This window comes from Pipra filicauda, unplaced genomic scaffold (genome assembly GCF_003945595.2).
Source record: "Pipra filicauda isolate LSUMZ 115617 unplaced genomic scaffold, ASM394559v2 scaffold191_size1418713_pilon, whole genome shotgun sequence".
NCBI classification, from domain to species: Eukaryota; Metazoa; Chordata; class Aves; order Passeriformes; family Pipridae; genus Pipra; species Pipra filicauda.
The window spans coordinates 585,477-608,539 of NW_024104300.1; the positions used below are offsets into that span (position 1 = coordinate 585,477).

Here is a 23,063-nt window from a genome sequence, read left to right on the forward strand (position 1 = left end):
ACAATAATTCAAAATCAGAGTTAAAAGGTAAGAAAAGGCCAATCAAAAAGAATCAAAGCTTAAGTATTTCTTATGAAATAAGAAATTATTTCTCATCAGCTGAGAATCTGGCTTCTTCTAATGGAAACTCAGTGTTCTGTAAACATACTGGAATGGCATCTAGGGAAATTGCAGTTTCCCCAAACTTCTGCACAGTAGAAGACCAATCAAGCCAATATAAATGCCCTGAATTCTTAAATATATTTAAATCCTCTGCCAGAGAGACAATCAGTCCGGGAAAAGTAGCAGTCTTTGCTCTGCATCCCCAGTTCAGAACCCAGGCTCCAGGCCAAACTTGTCAGCCCTGCCAATAAGGGAGCATGCTAGTTGTTGTCACTGGTTTTTATGATGTGGCTATTTGTTCAAGAGATCAGAAAGACAGCAAACTCGTTTCACATAGGCTACCGAAAGTGCATATATGGTGACACTAGTAATAACTAGTCATTTCAACCATACAGAAAACATGAACACACTTAAAGGGACATCAGGTTTGATTGTTTTACAGCTTTGTTACAGATATCTTTCCAAAGTGGTGGTAACTTCTAGTTATCTTCAGCAGGAGAGACCTCTGTATGTTGAAATGTCTTTATGATATATTTTGATGAAAATTACATAGAAGGCGCTGAAACAACAGTCCCTTATATTTTTAATATAGTAGCAAAAGCTATGCCTTAACTGCTTATTTTTATGTTAATGAGTGCAGGCTAGTGGAAATAGCATATATATGAAGCCTCTGTTCACAACTTCCGGGTTCATAAGTTACCTATTATTGTGAATCTTAGGTATCATCTATTTATTTATGACTGCTTTACTGTCAAATTTCAATTTCTGATGCACATTCCTGAACAGTTTTATGAAATAAAGCCCTAATCCAGACCCCAAGATGCAGCATTTTCCAATTCACAAAAGCTTCCATGGCTCACATTTTTTTTTGCTGTAGACTTATGGTAGTCTTTCCAAAACACTGAGAAGAGGGAAGAGAAAAGGGTTTAGACCTCAAAAGCTCTTAGACGCCTACAGATAGTGATAGGTGTTGAGTGGGATCTTCCAAGTGCTATCAGAAAGCCTGCAAGAAAATGATTCCTACTGTAGGATTTATAACCAAACATTTCAGAATACACTGAAATATATTGGAAACAATATTTCTTTGGTTCACATTTGTTTGGTAAAAAGCATAAGGCTTGACTTAATGGTACTTCCAAACAGGCAAAGAGACAGAGCCCCACATCCCAGTACAGGAGACGAGAGTCACACAGTTTGTACTCCTAGATGTCAGTATTTGCCAGTGGTAGTAGTTAATTTGACATTAAGTACCAGTAACACCTACCTTCTCTGCCCACTTTTGGCTCAGCAGCACAATACATGTTCATGGGTTTACCTGAGGAATTTGTTAAGATCTCCGTGCTTCATATATTCAAAGACCATGATGAGCGGATCACCTTCAACACAGACACCATAGAACTTGACAATGTGCTCATGCTGCAGGTTAGTGAGCAGCTCTGCCTCACGGTGGAAGTCCTTGCGGGCATTATCGCTGGCATCCTTCAGCGTCTGATGGAGAAAATGAAAATTTAAAGGACAGATGTTCACAGAAGGTAGGGAACACGTAGGACAGCACTGTAAGGGTAAGACACCAACATTCTACAGCACAGAGGATGAAGTAAGTATTTTCTTAATACCTCTTTTAGAAATGCAGATGTGATCCTTAAGTGCAATTAAAAAATGGCAGTACAGTTTTCATTCCCCTGCCACGTTATCCTAAACAACATTTTTCTTGTAAGAGGATGTAGGAATACTCATGCTCTTGCTGTGGCAAGTGTTTTCCAAACACAGAGCAAATAAACTGATCTCATCCAAAAATATACTCATACACAGCTGGTTTGTATGCTTTAGCATTTAACTTATGGAACACCTAGTATTCTGTTTGCATTTACCTTTCTTGTTAGTTCCTTAAAATAAAACTCTGCTTGTTTAAAATACTTGGTGGTAACATAGATGTATTCTTTATGTATTATTAACGTCGTTGTTGCTGTTAGTCCCTATGGTGTGCTACACATTAGGTAGATTTACACAAGTTTATGTCCCTGGATCAGAACTTAAAACCTGAGCCAGAAACTCCTTTGAAGTTCTGTAAATCTATTCACATGCCTAAAATTAGCCATAAGTAACTGCAGGATCACTCTTGAAGTGATAGGCAGAGAGGAAGGCAGATGTAGATCAGAATTCTGGAGTGTCACTTTTTCTTACCCCTTTTTATTTATATAGCTCTAAGTTCTTGCACATTTTAATTTTGAAAGAAATATATCAACACTGGATCAAATAGGAGGCTTAAATGTTGTATAGTGAAATAATACTAATTAAACTGTCAAACACAGGCTGTTTCAGATTTCTTCTTAAGAACTACAGTTCATGAGCAAAGCAACACTTTCATGCACCAAAAAAAAAGGAAGTTCCGACACCAGTTAAATGAGGAATAATTATAATTGGCAATAAACCACTAATAGACTCTATATTCAAGTGGTATAGTGGTTGCACTATAATAGTTCAAACAATATTTTTAAAACTGCAAAGGAAAGATGGCAAGTTACCAATGTTCACAAATTATTCTTCACAGAAACTGCTGTCTGGGCTCTCTACATCTGGATTTTAACAATACCTAGGCTGAACACAATAGAAGACAAGACACAAAAGTAGTTGCAAAGTTTTAGCTAAAGATGCTTTTTCCTGGCCATCTAGTCACTTTATTTTCCATCCTGAATTAATATACAGAGCATGGGATCAACCACATTCATCAGAAGAGACACAGAACAAACTGATACTCTGCAATCATTCTACCAACAAACTGAATTTTCAGCTACAATAGTCATGGTTTGTTCAAGATTTTTGTTCCATAGGGACAATTCTGCCCATTTTTCTAATATTATATGTATGCATGTGCAACGTACAGACTAGTAGATAACTGTCATTAAAAAACACTTGCTTTACTTGTGAAACTGCAACTCCAGGTCTTGAAAATGAAAAGCTACCACAACAAGATTCAGATGGGGGAACAAGGAGCAGGGCAGATTAGATAGCTGTCTTCCAAGTTCAGGGGCTTTTCCCTGTGGATTTCAGGCTCTGTGGATTCTAGAGGCAAGAGAAATCACTTATGCCACAGCTGTCCCTTCCCTGAGGGATGGACTTATGAATCTGAAATGTCTTCAGGCCCAGAATCCTTCTTCCGTAAGTTTTACCAATAATGATGCAACAAGGATATTGCATCGTCAAGGCTTCACTAGGCACAATAAGTCAGTATACACAGCTATATCATGTATATCAAATTTGCTGCCCACTATGGTCTACACACAATCACGTCTGAACTGAATGAAGACATTTCCAAGCTCTGGGATGGGGCTTTAACATGATACAGGCACCAACCCACAGTCCAGTCTACATTATATGTAATGAAACCACGGGGAATAATTCTATTGTCATTTGAGTTTCCTCTGGTAGTTTAATGTATAAAGTGATTGGACTGTAATTCCTCTCAACAAAATTAGAAAAACAATTCATATAAAACCAATTTTTAAATAAAAGCAACCTGGAAAAAAACTGACAGGGAGAAACAGAGGCTGATCCTCTTTCCAGTGGGCTCTTTCCCTGGAAGGACAGTAAAAATGCTGACAGCTATGCCCTGTGAGGATGACATATTGCATATTTGAGAAGACGCTTTTTATCTCACAGAAACTGCAAAATTATCATATGACAGAGCAGTTGCCATGGCAATTCTGCATTTTCTGTCAAACAGCAAAATGCAGAAAGGTCTAAAATTCAGGTAAAACTCATGCAGTATTTATCACCCACCATTGCAAAATCTCCTTTTTGTTATTTCATGCAGTGCACAGAATAGACGCAATGCATGAGAGAGAGCTGGCACAGTCAGGCAAAGAGGAGACTGGAAGGTGAAAAAAATTATAAGTATGTAGAATTTACTTAGAAATGACACTGACTAATGCATTTAACTTGATCTCAGCACAAGACAAAAAAATAAAACCAAAATAAAACCGTAAGAGCACTAAAAGAGAAAAAGACATAGTAATTACTATTATCATTACTGTCAACTACGCCAAAGCTCTGCATACAAAGCACTCTCACCAGTCGACACGAGGTGTTCCCAAGTAGGATCTGAGATTCAACCACACGTACTTTCCAGCCACTCAAGCCAGCATTAAGGAAGAGGGATAGGCTTCCTTAGGCAACAGAGGGAGCTCCCGGCTCTCATAGAGGCTCCACATCTGCCGAGTTCATCATTGTGACAGTTGGACCACTACCCCTTGCTTAGTCTCCTCTACATAGTCCATGTCCATCTGGTCTGTGCAGACTTGTGCTCTGTAGTGAGTGTGAACTGCCAGCTCCTTACCCCACGCTGACACCACAAAGCTGCATTCATGGGCAAGTCAGAGCAAGAAGAGGAGGATATGGTTGTCACCAACATCAGCAGGACTTGGTATCGAAATTCTCATGACATATGACCTTTCTACTGTTCCAGCCTTCCCCTATGAAACCATTGCTACTGCTCCTCAACACCATACAAAGCTGAGCGGTATGTGCTCTCAAGAAATGAAGGGGTGGTTTTCCACCTTCTTGGAAACGAAGATCCAAAGATTTGGAAACCTTTGGTTTTCCTGTACGGGTGCCATGGAAATGTTCTTGATCTCATGCACATAGCAGTCTGCTAGCTGAGCTCTATCCTTGAGCAGAACAGGGTGAATCCCCTTCCAATCTCCCAAGGGAGCAAGAGGCAGCTGCTAACCTGTGCCTTGTCAGCCTCACTTCCAGCTCTGGACAGGCTAAACTAATGCGAGATTATGCCTGGGGATCCAATCCTATGAGGAGACAGCACTGAGCCAGGCCTGAACAACCACAGTGGCACAGCAAAATGCCTCTCAAGGAAAGAGTAACTTTTCCTTCCTCCACCTTCTATTCTCTAAAAGTGCCTACCTACAGCAAATAGTGTGCTGAAACAATGTGGCAACTCACATGAGGGAAAGCTAGTACAATGCCCATGCTCACAGGGTTTGTCCCATGGCAAGCATTTCTAAACATTCCGTGCTGCCCTCAAAAGACTAAACTAATCAAAACTAATTTAAACAAATTGTCTTTCTCCTCTCCCAAGGAGCAAAAGCTCAAGCTCTTTGTGTTGTTTATGCTAAGCCTGATCTTTTTTTATCTTCCCAGAGTTTTCTGGGCCTCTTTGCTCCTAAATAATTTGCTGCAGCATGTCAGCATTTTGGATACCAGCTGGCTGAAAAGAAGAAGCAAACATGTTGAGTTATAAGGAGGGATGCTCAGAGCCAGGCATGAACCTTACAGTTGTCCAGCAACTGGCAGGCACAGGCAGCTGCCAGGGACCACCAGCATCCTGAGGGACATTGTGCAGGTGAGACTGTGTCTCCTCGCTGCTGAAATTCCCTTGGCACTAGCTCTTACTCCTCACCAAGTACATATTCCACTGGTCTCACCAAATCTACGTCATGGTGATGGATGTGTTCTGGTTTTGCCCATGGGCTAAAGCTCTCCAAAGCCCTTGCTGTGTGTCAGGAGGAGCTGCCGTTGCTGCTGGCATCAAAGTCTGCTCCTCTAAGACTAAAACTAAGACACTGCCAAATCCTGTGCTCAGCAGTGGGGTCCAAACACAGTCCTCTGGATAGTTGTCTGCACTCCAGTTAGGTCCCATCCCTTGACCTCCACTGTGACTGAAGGATACTTGTGATCTATGTTGGTACCACAGGAAAAGAGAGAAGTGTTAGGCAATTAACCCCTCTCACATAACAATCAATCCAGTAGCTCAGTTCACCAAAAAATTTGCTCTTTAACAGCAGCCAGAGTCACGTCTTTAAGAGCCAATGGCAGAAACATAAAATGGCCATAACCTGTCCCCAGAGATAATTCTTCTCACAGCTGCCCGCAAGATGTTTATTAAGGACACTACAAAGAGTGGATTTGGTAAAAAAAAAAGAAAAAAAAAAAGAAGAAGGTATGGCAACTTGTCCAGAAAACTGACAAATTTCTCATCTAAATCCATGGAGACATCTCTACCTTTAAAGGCTGAATGCTTTTCCTTTTGAAGTACGCAGAGAGGAAGTGCAGTACAGCATTGAATAGCAGAAGTGCTAGGCTCCATTCAGTCAGGACTTTGAAACAGAGCAAGTGAATAGAAGTATTTTTATTTTGCTATCAAGGAGTTCCCTAAAGTGACAGAGGAAAGGCAATTTCCACTGTAGTTTCACCAAAATACAATAGAAAATTAATTCAGATGTAGTTTTGTCATCTCCTATCTCTTGCTTTCTCCCTATGTCTATACTATCTCCCTTCAGGGCTTAATTTTTTCTCACGAGTCAACATGACCAAACAACTCCCAAGTATCATAAAGACTGTAACCTTGGCAAACCCAAAAATGTGTTATTTTTGATTGAGCACTCTACAGGTCTATCCTCCTTTCATGTTCTCTCACTGTGAGGTCCAAAACTCTACTTCTTGTTACCAAATTCAAAAATATGATCTACTCCGTTTCTTTTACTGTATGGTTTCATCCATGTACACATGGTTGCCTAACTGTGACTGGTCAGATAAAATTATTTTCCCCTAGGCACAGCTCAAATTCCAAACATCTATTCCATCTGCATTTAATGAGATACTTCAAATGCTGGACACCTTGTTCAGTTTTTGGCAGAACACTACAGATGGAGATAAGAGTTTGTTTCCAGGGAAACTTTGCAAATTTTGAGAGAGTAATTTCACCGATATTGTTTTCTAGCTACATCCTGAGCTGAAATCAACAGCCAACCTGAGCTCTTGAATTTTAGGGGGATGAAAAGACTTGGTGCAGTGAAGCAGGCTTGGTCTCCAAGCTCTGAGATCAATCTTGAAATCTTTTTAATCCTTGGTAGATTCCCAACGTAGCAGGTGCTCTTTGCCTTTTAGGAGAATCAGACAAATCTTCTCCCCCCCCCCCCCCCCCCCCCCCCCCCCCCCCCCGAAATGTAAAAGTTGTCCGTATACTTGAAACTCCAAACATGTTTTCATGCATTTTCCTCATCCTTTGGACTTTATTTCGGGATCATTGATTGGAGCTGTATATAATCAAGAATCACTCCTCCAGGTCTGACATATGATGACTTTTGGATTTCCATACTGCCAGTGTTTAACAGTACATGACAATACTATTCACAAGTTTGTTTTAATATTCCTGGTAGCTATATTAATGACAATTACCCTCAGATAATTTCAGTTGTTGACTTGAAGAATGTCATAGTCCTGAAAAAGAAAGGCATTCTTTGCCTAGAAATTATACACATAACCTATTCACTTAGCTAGTAATAGATTACTTTTTTAGACACGTAACACATATGTCACTTGTATTTTTAATGACCTAGACATTATTTTTCACTAATTGTACTCCAGATAGATCATAAAAGATTTTGCCCCCTTGTGACACAATCTGTTTTCCTCTTTTTTCTTATAAGATTCAGATCTCATTTTATAATCCACAACTAGATCAAATACCGCATTCTCTTAACACTCAATTAGCCTTGTGAACTTTTCCACACATATCAGAACAGTTACACTGTATTATGGAATAGGCAAAGACGATAAATTACAAATAAAATAGCATTAGTTGCAACCATGAATTAGTAATGGAACCCCTAGATTCTTTTACCTTCACTGCCACCAAGATCTTGCTCTGCTCAGGACACAGGTTATAGCATTCTGCCAGAAACACTTTCCCAAAGGCTCCTTCTCCCAGTTCTCTTTTAAGAACAATATTGTGGCGCTTGATGTGATGCACAACTGTGAAAAGAAGACAAAATAGAGGTCAGAAAGGAGTGGCAAGGCCAGGATGAGACGGAGTCCGTGCTTACAGCCACATGGAGACAAGCTTGCCTGTAAAGTAGGATGCGTACTGTGGAAAGAATCAAAATCCCTATGTGCCATTTATTCGTGCTTTGTGCAAAAAGACTGAGCTTATATATTTATAGTTGGAGGGTAGCACATTTCCTGGATAAGAAGACGTGGAATTCAGAGTCACCTGGGAAAAGGTCACTTATCATCATGTTAGGAAGACTGCTGCAGAGCAACACACAGGAGCCAATGCTGCTTTTTTAAAAAAAATTAAGAAAATTAATCAGAAAATAAAGCAAACCTTTCTCACACCTCTTTTAATTTTGTGCCTTTAACAATAACAGAACTCTCGTCCAAAGCCAAAAAGTTTTAAAATTAAGCTAATCCAAGAAAACCAAATGTGCCCTCTTTTAACTAAACGCAACTTAATACTCTGGTTTACTTACCACTTGTTCAACTGCTTTCCTTCTCAGAGCTATATATAGTTACAATAAGATAAATTTTATTCTCGCAAACATGATGTACAGTATTACTCTGAAGTAAAAGAAAAGATGGACAAAGGTTTTAGTCCACACAGTGGACAGAAACTTCATTGACGTCCTCAAGCTTTTCAACTTATTTTACATTCTCCTTTCAGCAAAAGCTTCCATTAAAACCTTTAATATTTAAGAGACTGTACTAAATTTTGTACAATACATTATCAGTTTGCAATGTTCAAGCTCAGTAAAGCGGTTTAGCTGCCAATCGGATGGACAGCTTGTGTTGCTGAATCTGTACAAAACAGACAGAATCTACTGATGAATTTAACCTCAGTGGACTTAACTGCCTTTGCAAACACTGAAATTAACCCCCGCCTGGAAAAGGCCCATTTGCAACTTAAACCCTTGACACAGTGAATTAAATTGGGGTGCACAGGCATCAAGCTGGCTTCTGCTAGGGTTTGAATCTTACCTTGGCTGCTTAACTGCAGGACTGAACCCTGCCAATAATTTAGGATCTATGCAGACCAACTGCTGTTGCCATATTTGGCCACAAATCTGTTCCAAAGTGGGTGATCACCTGTACAAAAATCACCTTACCTCCATGTCTAAAAGATGGAAAATGGAGTGCTGGTGGTAACAGCAGTGGGGAGAAATGGCACAGCCTATCCCTATTCCTATCACCAGCATTTGGAGAAAAGGACCACAGCCTACAAGAGAAAAATATGTGCGTCCCACACCCTAAGCCTACAGAGCATAAAACCAGAGCACTGCATGTAAATACACTTTGTATTCACACGCTTGCACACGAGGGAAACCTGGTGCTGGAGTAAGCTTGAAAAGTGAGAAATCCATCAGGGGTCTGTCAGGTGGGCAGCACACCCAAGGAGCAGATCTCCACCAGACCCAGCTGGCACCTGCCAGAAACCTCTCATCAGCGTGTAAGCAGGCCCTCCATAGCCTGTGTATAGCATGAGGAAAGCTGGATTCTCCCTGCAGCACACCAGACTCACCAGGGCTCACTGCTGTCCCTGCAGCTGGTGGCTGCAGGGTGGAGCATTGCCAGCCTCCTCCTCCAATCCCAAGTCTTCTGGAAGAGGGTATGTCTAATTAATAGCCAGGTACACATGAAATAAGACTTCATGATACTTATGTTTTTCGTTTTTGTCAAACTCTGGTCTAGCATAAGCTCAAGTTTTGTTGTGGAGATGCATTTATATGGGTATACTTTGTTTGACCAGCTACCCTAGCAGCTCCCCTGCAGTCATCAGGAATTGTTTTCTATGTTCACTTCCTCCTCAGTACTGGCTTTGCAAGTAAAGCCAAAAATGCAGTCAGCACAAGATAGGTCTGAACCAAAACATACCTTTTTTCCCCACAGACAGAAGTTAACCAGAATCTGTTGCCTCTACTAATACTGGTCACAACACAGACCGGCAGAGGCAGAACTGCTGCCCTGGCATGCCACCTGAGCTCTGGAGTGTGGCATACCTTGTGACCTGTGCTTTAAAAGTAATTGCTATTAAACGAGGGCTAGTTCCTATCCCCTGAAAAACTTGTCATCCAACCCTGTCTCTTGGGGAATTCTCTTACCCTCTGCTTTACCAGTAGTGCCAGAAGAATGCTTCTCTTCCTTTCCCAGAAAGAAAAGTTCAGTTCCATGTTACCAGTGTTACCATCTTAAAAAGTACACAAATGCTAGAGACAGGTTACGGGGCTGAGAACCTGTCCTACTGGCATCAGTAGGAAAATTCCAGTAAAGGCAGTTTTTCACTTGGTTCTCTCCACAGCTGTCAAAGACTCAGTGATGAACTGAGTCTGAATTTTGTGGGGGTCCTCTCCATTTTGAGCCCATCCTACCCAAGTGTTGGCCCTAGCAGTACAAAGGGGGGTTTTGTAAAGCTCCTGAAGGACAAGAGAGTAAAAATAAATAAAAAACATATCAAATACTTCTCTGCAGTACACTTACAGCTGCTGCTAAATACTTTTATATAAGCCAAGTATTTGACTGAACAATCCCCCCTGTAAACCAAACTGTCAAAACTGAGACACAGAAAGGTGCGGAAGAGGTCTGCACAGAATCCATTTTAACTTGTTACGCTCTATCCACCCCTGTAACCTTTTTGAGCTGCATTGTGTAACTAAACAAATAAAAAATGACAGTAAATATGACTAAATGGGCAGAGATTAAATGTAAGAACAATGTAAGTAAATCAAACACATAAAATGTGATGGTTATATGAGCTAAGGAAAAGATCCATTTAGCAAACTCAGGGCCCCAGCCATAATGAAACCATCTTCAGTAGGAGGATATTGCAGCAGCAGATGCACTGGAAAATTCAGGTCAAAATCTGATTTCAGTTAGTGTCAGGATAAAGCAAATTCTCTCTGCTGACATTCAAGAGATTATCCTGGATTTACACTGAAGAAACAAAGCAGAATTTGGCCAAAGAGGTGGAATAAACAAAGAAGTCATCTCATGACTTTGTCTCATAGGCAAACACAGACAAACATTCAAATGGCAGCTATATATTTTCCTCCTTTTGATTCTAAATGGACATTGCACTTGACCTGCTATTCGTACTTTTAAGAGTATATCATCTCTGGTTTAAAATCTTGACTGATTACTGCAAAAAATATGTTCCATTAAGCTAAAAGCTGACTTGAAACACTTCAGAGAGAAATGAAATACAGAATATGAAGCAAGACAACAAATTAAAGAAGGGTAAATGCTGAAAAGAGGCTGTGGTGTTAAATAATAACCACACAGTTGTATGTTTAGAAGCAGGCAGCTCCCATGGATGACTGCAGGGAATCAGAAGGCAATAAGGAGCATACTGCAGAAAAAGTCTCTCTTCTCATTTCAAGGTCACAGAGACATCCCACCAAGAGAGTTGGACTTCTAGGTATTTCACTCACTAGGAAACATCATGTCACACTGGAAATGATGCATCAGCCTTATCCTGCAAAACGTATCTGCAGGCACAAGACTGCACTCCCCAGGTAACCTATCTTTGATGATGAGGCTGAACAGAGAGGGTCATACCACTTTCTGGAATGGGTCCCAGCAGAACAGGCAACTCAGGATCACCTCACCACATTGAAATCACTGAGTTGGATTGACTGAATCCAGCCATGGACAGCAGGATACTTAGCATATAAATTATTAAAAACTTTCTGCCCATAATTAAAAAATTCAACGTGACAGAGTAAAAGTGTTTCCCCTTGGTCACAAACGATAGGTCTTAACATTTTACCCCCATATGTGACCATTACACTACCTAAGCTGACCTTCTACACTGCGCAGAGCATAGTACTGAGCTAAATGACTTGTGCTCAGCAGAAGACTGCCTCCAGAAAGTGACTGCGCCAGTCTTGATTTGAAAGTCTGAACTATCCATTGTTTTAACGTGTAATCATTTTCATTGCTAATAAAAATGCATGCCTTTTTCTTTGTCTCTTAATCATTAACTTGTCTGGCTTGCACCTCCCTTGGGCTCCAGGAGACTTTCTCTGATAGTTTAGCAGCCTTTTAAGGTCTGGTATTAAACACACATAATCAACACTCTTCTTACTCTTCTTGGAGAGGCAAAGAGACAGAAGTCCCTCCTCCCAGGAAAACATCCTCTCCAGTTGTTTTCATGACTTTTCTCTGGAATATTTTCAACAACCTTTTAAAATAAGTTGTTTCCAGTTGTTTTTCCTAACTGGAAGGCACATTCTTTGTGTCTTTCTCTCTCGACAGAGTTGTGATAAAAACACAAAATCAGCTCCCTGTATCTCTGCACATCCATATATTATGCCAGTCCTTTTAAGGCTGGGTTTCCTAAAGAGTACAAAAATTACACAGTTATGTGGTATGCATGACAGTGTCTCATCTAGAACACCTCACCCAATTACAACACCATAAGTGCTGTAAGTCTCAAATGTGTTCCCACATGCCTCATGAGAACAGCAGAGAAGATTTAGGGGGAGGCTGAAACACAGTCTCACTGCTTGACGGACGCTAAGAGCCACAGCAGACAGGCTCCACCATCACCACTCATTGAACTACCAACACTAGAAAATCCTGTTGTGTTGCATGCCCACTTAAATCATCCAGAAGTAGGCCAGCTCAGTTGCATATTTCTGATTATTTGAAGTATTTATCACATACAACATTCATTACTTATTATTCTATATATATTTTTGTGTAGTGCTATTGTTGTTTAATTTTTACCATATAGCAGCAACAAATGCTCACGCAAGACTGGTGCCCAGACGTTGTAGGCACAAACAAATAAACAGCATGTTTACATGTGCTCCCCAGGTACTCTACTGTAAATGAAAGGTCCTGGTACAGGCTATAGAAAACTGAGTATGGAGGATCCAGAATGAGGCCAGAAAGGCACTTGGGCCTTGCCACATTACCTATGCAAATACAGCTTCTGAAGCATTTTGATTTTTTGCTTCTTTGAAAAAAAAAACAGTTTAATTCAGCAGTTGTAAAACAGTTATCCTTGAGCAGCCATCAGTGATTTGTCAGGTTTTTCATAGGCATCAGAGTCTAAGTGGACCTTAAGGAGATATTTAATGGTCAAATTAAATAGGAAGTGATCTTCCAGGAAGAACTGAAGGCATTTATGCAAGGCAAACCACTGATTATCACAGGAATGGCATAATTCCCAGGCACTTACTTCTTACTTGCCTGGAGATACATCTGATGAAAAATCAAATAAATCTGTGATTGCTGCAGCTTAACCTTTCAGTTGCTTCTTTTACGACTTAAATCCTCAGAGGATCTATACTTTAAACCCCAGAATTTCTATCTTTCAGGGTTAGAATTAGGCTTCCTTATGTAACACAGTGCTGCAGGTCCTTGAAAGATGCCCATCCGTCTCCCAACTGCCCACAGCAGCAGGAGCACCATAGCTCTTACACGTTGTAAACTCATTTTGCTATAGCTTGCATGGCGCTTCTCACTTGGCTGAAACTCAAGTGTTTGCTATCTTTTGGGGTTAATAATTGATTTCTGGTGAGGTCTTTGATTTTACTCTTTTTTTACTGTAATTGATTTGGTTTATTTGGCCAACATTCTCTCAGCTTGACATAAGGCCATACTTGGTTAGACCCTTACATACAAATAAACATTACTTAAGAATAAATTACAATAACAATGCTATCATTGTTTTAAATGCATGAGCCTTATGAGCTAAATTCACCCTTCGGGAAAAAGAATAATAATCAATTGACAGTTTACCCATACATAAGTTTGCCCTTGCGTACTAAAACTAAGGTACACAAGGCCTTCAAGCCTTAGCAACCTAAAAATGATCTTTTACATGTTAAAACAAATGGAATATATCAGAATAGCTGAAAGCTAGATTTGGTCCTCTATTTTCAGAATATGTAGCAGGTATTAATCACCCTGCATTTCTCTTTCTATGCTGCTTCCAGCCTCCTAAAAGCTTTTCAGCACAGTATATTAAATCTGCTTTAAGCAGAAAACTGTATTTGAATTTTGGCAAAACACTGCCTTTGCAGATATGTATGCACTTAATTTGTAAATGCCAATCTCAATGCACTTCTTCCAAACGATTAATGATTGTACAACTTAAAGGCTATTGTATAAAACCTCTGCTAGCATTATTTTACAGCGACAAATCTGGTTCATCTTCCATGGAGACTATGATCTCACCATCAACACCCTTCTCTTAATTCAGATGATGAACTGCATGATACTAACCTTTAGAGATCTTTGCTATAGAAACAGAAGTACTCGGCAAAGGATGGGGGAGTACTATGTAGCATGTCTCATATAATAGACACTTGCAGAGGGGGAAGGGCTAATAAAAATACTGTCTTCAAAATATTAACTCTTTTCTATCTCTGTTTTCAGAAATACACACAGCCCAGTACACCAGTCTGAGAAGTAGGACCTAAAAGAAACTTACATTCAGAGACTGAGTCATATTCAAGCCTGGTGGAAGTGGGTATAAAAGTGAAATTCAAAGGAGATTGCTCTGGTTTTGATGTACTTTTCTCTGCTTTGCTTTTTGTCTTCTTATTTTAAAAGGAAAAGGAAATAATGTTGTACCTCAACATGAGGAAGCTTTTTACTGGTGGCCTTTCAAAAAGAAATATGAAAAGTAAATGGAGCTTTCAAGCCTGTGAAGGAATAAACCATACTCCTGGCTCACAGTCCCAAATTCTATCCCCTTATATAAAACTTAAGCACATATCCAGTCTTTACCTTTTGATGAACTATTTTACTGAAAGATAGCATAGCATCTGATCAGCCATGCTAGATGGCTAGGTCTGCCCTGTTGCAGCTAATTATGCATAGAAAGAAAAGGGAACATTAGAGAAAACATCACAGGAACATGACAGAACTCAGTCTTTTATAGATCACTTCTGAGCATATTATTTACCCTTTTCCTAATATTTTTTTTCCTTCTACAGTTCTATCAGGCTGCAGTACACTGTGTGGCTTTCTGTGAGGAAAGCTGAATCTTATGCATTTTTTACCTTATAGTTTGCTTTCTTTGGGCCAACTGAGGTAAACTCCTAAGCAGAAGGTTAAGTCTCTGCCCGCTTCCTTAACTGCATACAGTTAAGGCTTTGCTGCTACATGGTTATTTGCTCTTATGATTCTGTGTGTACCACCTCCTTTCCCGAGTTTTGCCATAAGTGGACTATAAACACAGAGAAAAGTTTTTGGTTTGTCTATCTCCGAGGAGGACCCAAAAATGACACATAAAGGCATTGGACATTGCAAACAAACAAAATATGAAACTTTCCTCACCCTTTGATTGGATTCCCACATTATTCACTGAAAAACAAAATCACCAGACAAAAGAGAAAACAAGTCTCAAGTCTTCCTATGCACTGACAAGGAAAGAACCTCAGTTTGCCCTCTGTCTTCTGGGAACACAGAAGGGGTTAGCACTAACAATTATACTGTCCCACAGCCCCATGTGACAGGAGAGATGACCAAAACATTATAAAAGATGAACAAACCTGAAAAAGTGGCTACTCCCTTTTACAGACTTGCTCTCCTTCAGTATTTCAGCCTTCTTCCATGGTGAGGCACTTGTTCTGCTTTTGTTCCACTGACAGGCCGGCACACCTTTCTGCTAGGGCATGCCATATACAGAGCCTTATGTCCCTATTGGGCATTTCCCCCTTGGTCTCTGCTACTGTTTCAGAATTCCAGTGTTATGATGTAATTGGCAGCATATGAGTGCAAGGCATACCCAGAAAATTCATCTTTATCCCTGGGCTGTGACAGATACCTCTACATCAGCCACAACGCAGTCAAAAGGTTATTATATTGTACTAGCTTCAAATAGAAGACCTGCAAGTTCTTACTTATAGGTCAACCAAATGAAGTCATGAAGGGTTTGCAAGACTGAACATGGTGAGGCTTTTTTAGGATCCTCAAAAATTGCAAAGTAAAGATGGCTTTTATTTTGTCTTGTTGCAAATGCACTGGGAAAAAAAAATCTTTCTCTGTTTCCACATTAACATAACACGTGCTTAACTTTTCTAGCTTGAAAAAATCTGCTTACTACAGACCACACATTACCTCCTCTGGTATCCTGGTTCTTCTGTCCTCCAAAGTACTAATACCATAAAGTGTATGTTTATACAACACAAATTATTCCATGTGTAAAGGTCATAAGGTTTTTACAGTCTGGGTGACTTCTCATCATTTTTCAAGGTCTGACAACCCCCCCAAATCCCAGGGAAGGATGCAAATGAGACTGTGCCATGCTCCTTGCATTGAGATTTGCTTATGCAAACAATGGTGCTCCTACTTGGAACTGCTCTCTAAATTACACTAAACTACAGCCCAGACAGATTTGAGAACACTTTAAATGCTTTTTAAATAGCAGCAAGATGAGTGCCTATTCTAATTGTCCTGATAGAAAACCCAGTCTCATAATATATAGAGAAAAGAAAACCTGTGACTTGTCAATGGGAACAGGAGGACTTTACAGGTAATTTCTCTTGCAAAAGAAAGTCATGTATTTTCTCTTCTCCTCTCTTGGATTTGCATGTTATTTTCACATAACAGGAAAGCTAACACATCTAGCAAAGAATATAAGAAATCTCCTTCCACTCACTTGAGCTCTGGATTGTGTTATCTGTCAGCTGAAATTATGTTTCTCTACATTTCAGACAAATGAAGAGGAATACATCTTCTTTGCTAAAACAAGTTTGGTGAGGGAGCAGAGGTCTCCACTATGTATAGCCCCTTGCAACTGGTCTACACGACATGCAGCCCAGGGCCCCTTGGCCTTTAGCAGACCAGAGCCAATGCCATGCCCTGTATGTTTCCACGGCCATGGGCAGTGAGGCATCAGTCACAGACATAGCCGGTCTGTCAAATGGAGGTACGTTTAAAGTAGCATGAGAGAGTGCCTTGGTTCCACCATGGACAACAAACCCATACATCTGTTTCTGGGCAAAGCTTCCTTCAGATATTGTTTAAATAAAGGCTTATTTGTAAACTCCCAATAAATCCCCTCCCACATATCAGTAAAACTTTATTTTAGAGAAAAAGAATGAACACAGATACATTAATCAAAAGTTAACTACACAGTATGTCGGCATCTAACGAAAAAGAAAGACCTGTACTCCTTTAGGATAACAGCTTCCCACATGGTCCAGTGTGATAACTGTCAAACCCCCTGTACCAAAAGTGACAAAACAACAACAAATGGTATCTTTTAAAGCTGTGACCCATGACGAAGTTTAGGACAAGTTCAGTCTCTGCCAATATGTTTTCACTACCTAAAAGCATCTTGGTTTTGACTTGATAATTACAGTCTGCTGAGCCAAGCAGCTGTCACTAAGGAACAGGAGCTGCCCAAATGAAGCAAAATGCATAGAAGTTTACTGTTGATTTATCACACAATAAATGAACCCAGTTACAGCCTTTTGAGGCATGGAACTGAAAAACAAAAAGAGAGAGGGGAAAAAAAAAAGAGGAAAGAGAGGAAGAAAGAGCTTTGAACATTTTGTTCCAGTCAGTTTCCAAGAATGAAGAAAACACCAGGCATGATTCAATCAAAGGATGCCCTCCCACAGTCCCGCTGTTGCTGGAGAAGTGGCCACTGGGCAGATAACTGAGACACGTATTTGTCAAAGCACACAGACCCAGTCTTTGCTGAGACATAAACTCTTGCTGATGGCAGCACATATACATACCAGGGCAAACAAGAACGGCAGAAATGGCTGAATGAACTTTATTCAGAATCTGACATACGATGTCAGTATAATGAATGTGACCTAAAGAAGAGTATTACACTCAGAAGCAGACTGAGTTGTCAGCTCTGACCAATTAGTACCAGTTAATTTTATGTTGATAGCTAGTACATATATATGATATTCTGTAAAAGCTTAATAGCTGTCACTATAAAACATAGTTCTCTTTCTCCCCTTCCTCATATTTGGGAAGTACTTTCAGTTGAATCCTCTTCAGTACTTGTTGCAGACTGAAATTAATGCAAATGTAATTCTGGCAGTCTCTGCAAGACACCAAAAATGCATGGAGCAGAAAAGTTCTTTTCTCACCTACCATCTCTATGACTATTGCTCTTAAAAACCAGAACTGTTTTGTTCCAACTACTGTACACCATGATTTTTACAGCAACTGTAGTCTCCACAGAACTAAGATAGACAAAATGTAGGGTTTTTCTCCCCTTCCTTCTGAAGTTCAAGTTCTCTCCCAGAGCAATAAATACCATGCCTACATAGTCATGTACTTGGGAAACATTTTGAGCAGCAGTAACCAACACAAACAGCTGCTACATTTGTTGAACTGAATGGCAGACTTCCTGGTGTGCTTATCAGTAACGGAAATATTAAAAATTGCCATAATTTTTATTGTTACTAATGGAACAGCTAGATTTTTGCCTCAAGTTGCTGGAACTGACAGTTGCAGTTAAGAAAATAGGTGTTGTCCTTTGGTACGCACCCGGTCTGCACTTAGCTAAAACACAGAGATACATAAAGCACTATTATTAACCCTGCAGACAAGACGTTACCATGGTACATTAACAGACCACTTTACAAGCAGTGTTTATTAATTACTGCCCCCTGCAAGACCACCACCAGCAGGAGGGCAAGCACAGACCTGTTTTTAGGAGAGACCTGTCTGAAGTCTGTTGCGAAACTGGAGGGATAATTTGCCTTTTGATAGTTCAACATCCACAAAATGGCCCTCAAGCAGTTTCCTGGACTCTATTTCTAGCCTGTCCTTCTGGTCAGAATTTTAAATAGAAGAGGAAGGGTCAGAAAGTAACAATTGTTTATAAACAATGTCAGTACTTGTTGGGTAGTCTTTCCAGTGTTTTCCCACGTACAACTGTCAACTAACTTATAGGTTAGTGTGTTGTTTTCACCATTGCTTGTCACATTTATTCTTCCCTTGTAACATTTTCTTCAGTAAGAGAACTGTAATTCAGCCACATGTTCCAAGAATATAACAGGCTCTAACTGCAAAAATAACCACTACTGATAATTGCATTTTTCCTTACAGACAAACTGCATAGAGGTAACATTGTTTGCTTCTGAAACCTAGACACGCACACATAGATGAAAAGGTATTTGCCATCAGCGCTTTGGTAAACAATTCTTATGAGCTTCTGGCAAGTGAATCCCTTTCTGATTGTTTCCCCTACCTAGAAAATAAGGCTAGAAATGCATATCTAGATGTTCCATAATAGTGGTGGGGATTTTTTAAAATATTAATTACTTTCTATTTGAACAGTGTCACAAAGCTATAAAGTGTAGAGTGACGTATTCGCCAAGGTTCTTATTTGGTATATTTTGAAAACAACTCCTTGCTGCCATCACTTTCTTAATTTCAAATGCTCAAGTGGAAACTCCTCAGATATGGATTTGGCTTCAATAAATATTTCCTTGTAATTTTACAGATTCTGGCCTCCTTAAAGTGTATTATAACACACTCAAAAAAAGAATATAGTGTTGTCTTGTATGTCATGAAAGTAATCCTCACTCACAAAATGTGAGCTGGAAAAGTGAGTGGAGTTCTTCTAGATTAACAGTCACAAAGAGAAGCTGCTAAGAAAACAGTTAAGAAACCCACAGCATGCCCTAATTTAAAACACAGACATACACAGAAAAAAGACTTGCCATCAACAAAAGAAAACATGAGGTCTGCTGCTAGCTAAGTGCCCTTATTCTTTGGTTATTCCAGTCTGTATGTTGCTAGTTTACAGTATTTTATGTACTATCCTGCACAAAAATAAACAGGTCCTCAGGGATTAACATACCACAACGAACACTTCAAAACTACTTGCAGTAGCTCCCTTTCCACACCTTCATAGATGTAAACAAAAAAAGATTTCTGAACAGGAGCTACTGGAATCACTTGCCTTCATATTGTGGCAAGTAGGCATTCAAAATGCCAGTTGATGTGGAAACTAAAGAAAATGGAAAATTGCATCCTAATGAGGGCTATTCTAGCTAAGCATCTGAGAAACATCATCACGAAAAATTTCTTCTTGATACTATTTTAAAAGGTTTTTTGCCCATAATTAACCAAGTTGAAAGCTAGGACAGTAGCTAGGAGCAAGTGGTTTGAAAACCTGCATTATCCCTGCTAATGTACAAAAAGTACTGTGCTTTCACATGTAGACCTTGCTGGAAGCCCTAGTTAAAGACAGTCACAGTTAGCTATGATAACTCCTGCTCCAGTACAGTGCTTTTAGTTCAAGTCCAGCTCTGCAGGATTCTGATATAACTTTCCCAAAGCAGTGACAGACTTGTCACTGACACTGAGGAGAACCTGAAACAAGAAGTCTCACAAAAAAAAAAGGGACCATCAGATATTGGACAGGTTGTGAGTTTGAATAAAAAGACAGTACATACACAGAAAAAGTGCTTGCTACATGCTGCAACTCTCCACCTAGTAACTCATATCTGCAGATATATATATATGCAGAGAGGATGATCCACATTGTGGAGCTTACTGAGAAGGAACACAGTGAAGAAATAAAATATGGGCAGGGTACAGCATGAACTCTGAAAAAAAAAAAAAAAGGAAAAGGAAGATGACTAAACTGCTCCAGTTGAAAAGAAGAGGAATCTCCAGACCTCAGTTGATTAGTACTGCTAATCAGATTTCCCCATTTTCTCACTTAAACATTTTAGGTCCTGTTAATTTAGATTTCTTCATTCTGAATAGCCTTTTACAGCTGATCAAGAACAAGACAAACATCTGCCCTGCAAAGACTTCACTTAAAGATTTTATGCAACATTTTAAATAAATACTGTGCCTAATAAATCAAGATTTTGTCCATATCCAAACCAATGACTCAAGCCACTTGTCTCTGCATAGTGATTTTCTTTCTGTTAGAGTAGACAATCATATTTGGGATATATTTAGAAAAAAAGACAGAAACTTTTGCTAGCTTCTATATCACTACTTCTTAGTGACTCAACTTTATTTTAATGCCACATATTGCACAGCTGTCAGCCTGTTGCAAATATTTCTGCATCCTATTTAGTTAGTTAACCTACAATTTCAGAAGCTTGTGATCTCTTATGGAAGTTCGCAGATGTAGTCCCCTCACCCTCCCCAGCTATAGCATGACGATACGTGCTAGAACATAGGCTCTGGCAGACTTTGGAGACGGATGTGGAAAGGTTACACAATTTTGCAATAAATTCATTATGATCAACCAGCAGCAGTTAAAGCAATCACTCTCCTGGTCAAAGAAATAAGTGAGGAAAAGAAAAAACAAAAAACCCAAGTCTTCACTTTTCTGATGTCCTGTTGCATCAAAGCACAGGTTGCAACAAGCTGAGAAAGTATAATGTGCTTCAACGTCTTTTTCAGTTGCTATGGTACAGTTTCTTATGGAAAATTCCTTGTTCTGCGTGATGTTTTTCCTGCCTCATTTGGGGTGGCAGAACCGTTCCTTGTGTCACCTGAGAAACCGGGCTGTCAGTTTCCACCTATTGGTGAGAAAGAAACTCATCAGCAGCAGAACTCAATGGAAAATTCCTCGGTTAGAAGTTTCTGCGCTGGAGGCCAATATGACATGGGGGAGCAAGGATGGATGGATGGGCCAGGGGATGAGGGTACCACACAGGATATCTGGTTTCCACCTCAGGGTCAGCCACAGATTTCCTGTGTGATCTGGGACAAGGGATTTAATTTCCAAGACTCCCTGCTCATACAGGCAGGACAACCAAGCATCCTTCCCCCATTCTTCACCCCATGTGTGAAGCCCCAGGTCTGTAACCTGTCCACAGGACAACCAAGTAGCTCCAGGTTACAGGAGTGGGGCCATAGTCCAAAAGCTCTTCAGGCAGGGGTTATTTGCAGATGCGCAGTTCCCCAATGCTTTGTACAGAGAGGTCTTGTTTGGATCTCAGGGCTCTAAAGTAATGGACAAAAGTAAAGATAAACAATTTCATTGTCTTCTGTTGTTAAGGAAAAATATCAATACAGGCAAGGAGGAAAAACTCCAACTTTACTTCAACTTACTCCAACTTTTCCAAGCAGGAAAAAATGTTTGGCTTTTGGAAGAGATGTGCAATCTATTTTCTGCATAGATAATACTGAAAACTGCCAGAAACATGGTATAAAAATGGGACTATAGCATCACACTAGTGACACAGAGCAATCAGGGATAAGGGGAATTTCTTTAATGGATTAGTTGGAAATAATCTGATTTTAATGTGACATTTTTTCCTGCTGCAATGTTTGCCCTTCCAATCAAAAAATAATTAGATTCTACAACTTTTGATTCATGACAAAAACAAAGCATGGTTAAAAAGAAAAACTAAAAAAAGGTGTTAACATTTTATATGCAGGTGGATACTTATGGTACTTCAGAATGCCAAAATTCCCATGGCCTCCCTGTGGTGGTGAGAAGAGCTTTTGACCTCTCTGAGGAAATGGGTTTTGAAAATAATAAATGTATAAGTGCTGGAAAAGAGACTCATTTAGTAATGTCTGCCATGAGAATGAAGAGCATTCAAAATGTGACAATGCAATTTCATTCCACAGGACAAATTTTCTGGTGGTGCCAAAATTTAAAGCTCCATTGACTTCAGTGGAGTTTCACCCTTTAATCCAAGAAAGTTTGGACTTTTGGATATCACTTGCAGTAACATACAATCCCTTTTGTCTTTTAGAGCCCTTTCCCTTACCAGATAAGTTCAACAAGAAAATTAATGGAAACAGGTACAGGAACAAAAGAAAATATACTAATATTTAATTGAACACCAGTCAGGACATTCAAAATTCTGATTCCCACAGCACTACTTTCAGCATAAAGCCAGTCAAAAATTTCACTGAGAAACATTAATGACATAAAATAAAGTTTCAAAGATTTGGCAGCAGAAAAATGATGATTTTTAGTTATGTTTTTGGCTTCCTAAAACAAAGAATAAAATTTAACATTCCAAAGTGGAAAAATCCTTCCTTTCCCCCATAAAAAACACATGAAAAAACTCTTTCCCATAATTTTGAAATATTTTCCCTGGTGAATATTTAAAAAGAAATAATTTTAAAAACACCAAATTATTTAAATTTTACTGAAGATGCACATTTTTTCCATTTCAACATTTCAAATTGAAACTTGAGACAAATTTTAACCAAGTGCCCTCTGCCTTCACTTACATTTTAAAGCTGAAAGT

General features: G+C 39.6%; 1 protein-coding gene and 1 long non-coding RNA gene across 4 annotated transcripts in view; one reads left to right on the forward strand and one right to left on the reverse strand.

Moving 5' to 3' along the window:
• NTRK2 (neurotrophic receptor tyrosine kinase 2) overlaps positions 1 to 23,063 on the reverse strand; it is a 204,569-nt gene that overhangs the window by 48,209 nt on the left and 133,297 nt on the right. For 2 of the 3 annotated variants that reach the window (XM_027731830.2, XM_027731832.2), the window contains 2 exons: positions 7,739 to 7,869; positions 1,418 to 1,590 (listed from right to left, as the gene is read on the reverse strand). In XM_027731830.2, coding sequence (XP_027587631.1) covers positions 1,418 to 1,590; positions 7,739 to 7,869 — 304 coding nt within the window. Of the gene's footprint in view, positions 1 to 1,417; positions 1,591 to 7,738; positions 7,870 to 16,917; positions 21,372 to 23,063 lie in introns of those variants that run through there. The other variant, XM_027731833.2, reaches the window with a different exon arrangement.
• LOC113993568 lies at positions 1,293 to 19,116 on the forward strand. Its single transcript, XR_005563180.1, has 3 exons — positions 1,293 to 1,699; positions 14,278 to 14,367; positions 16,563 to 19,116. It is a non-coding gene; the product is annotated as an uncharacterized LOC113993568 (long non-coding RNA).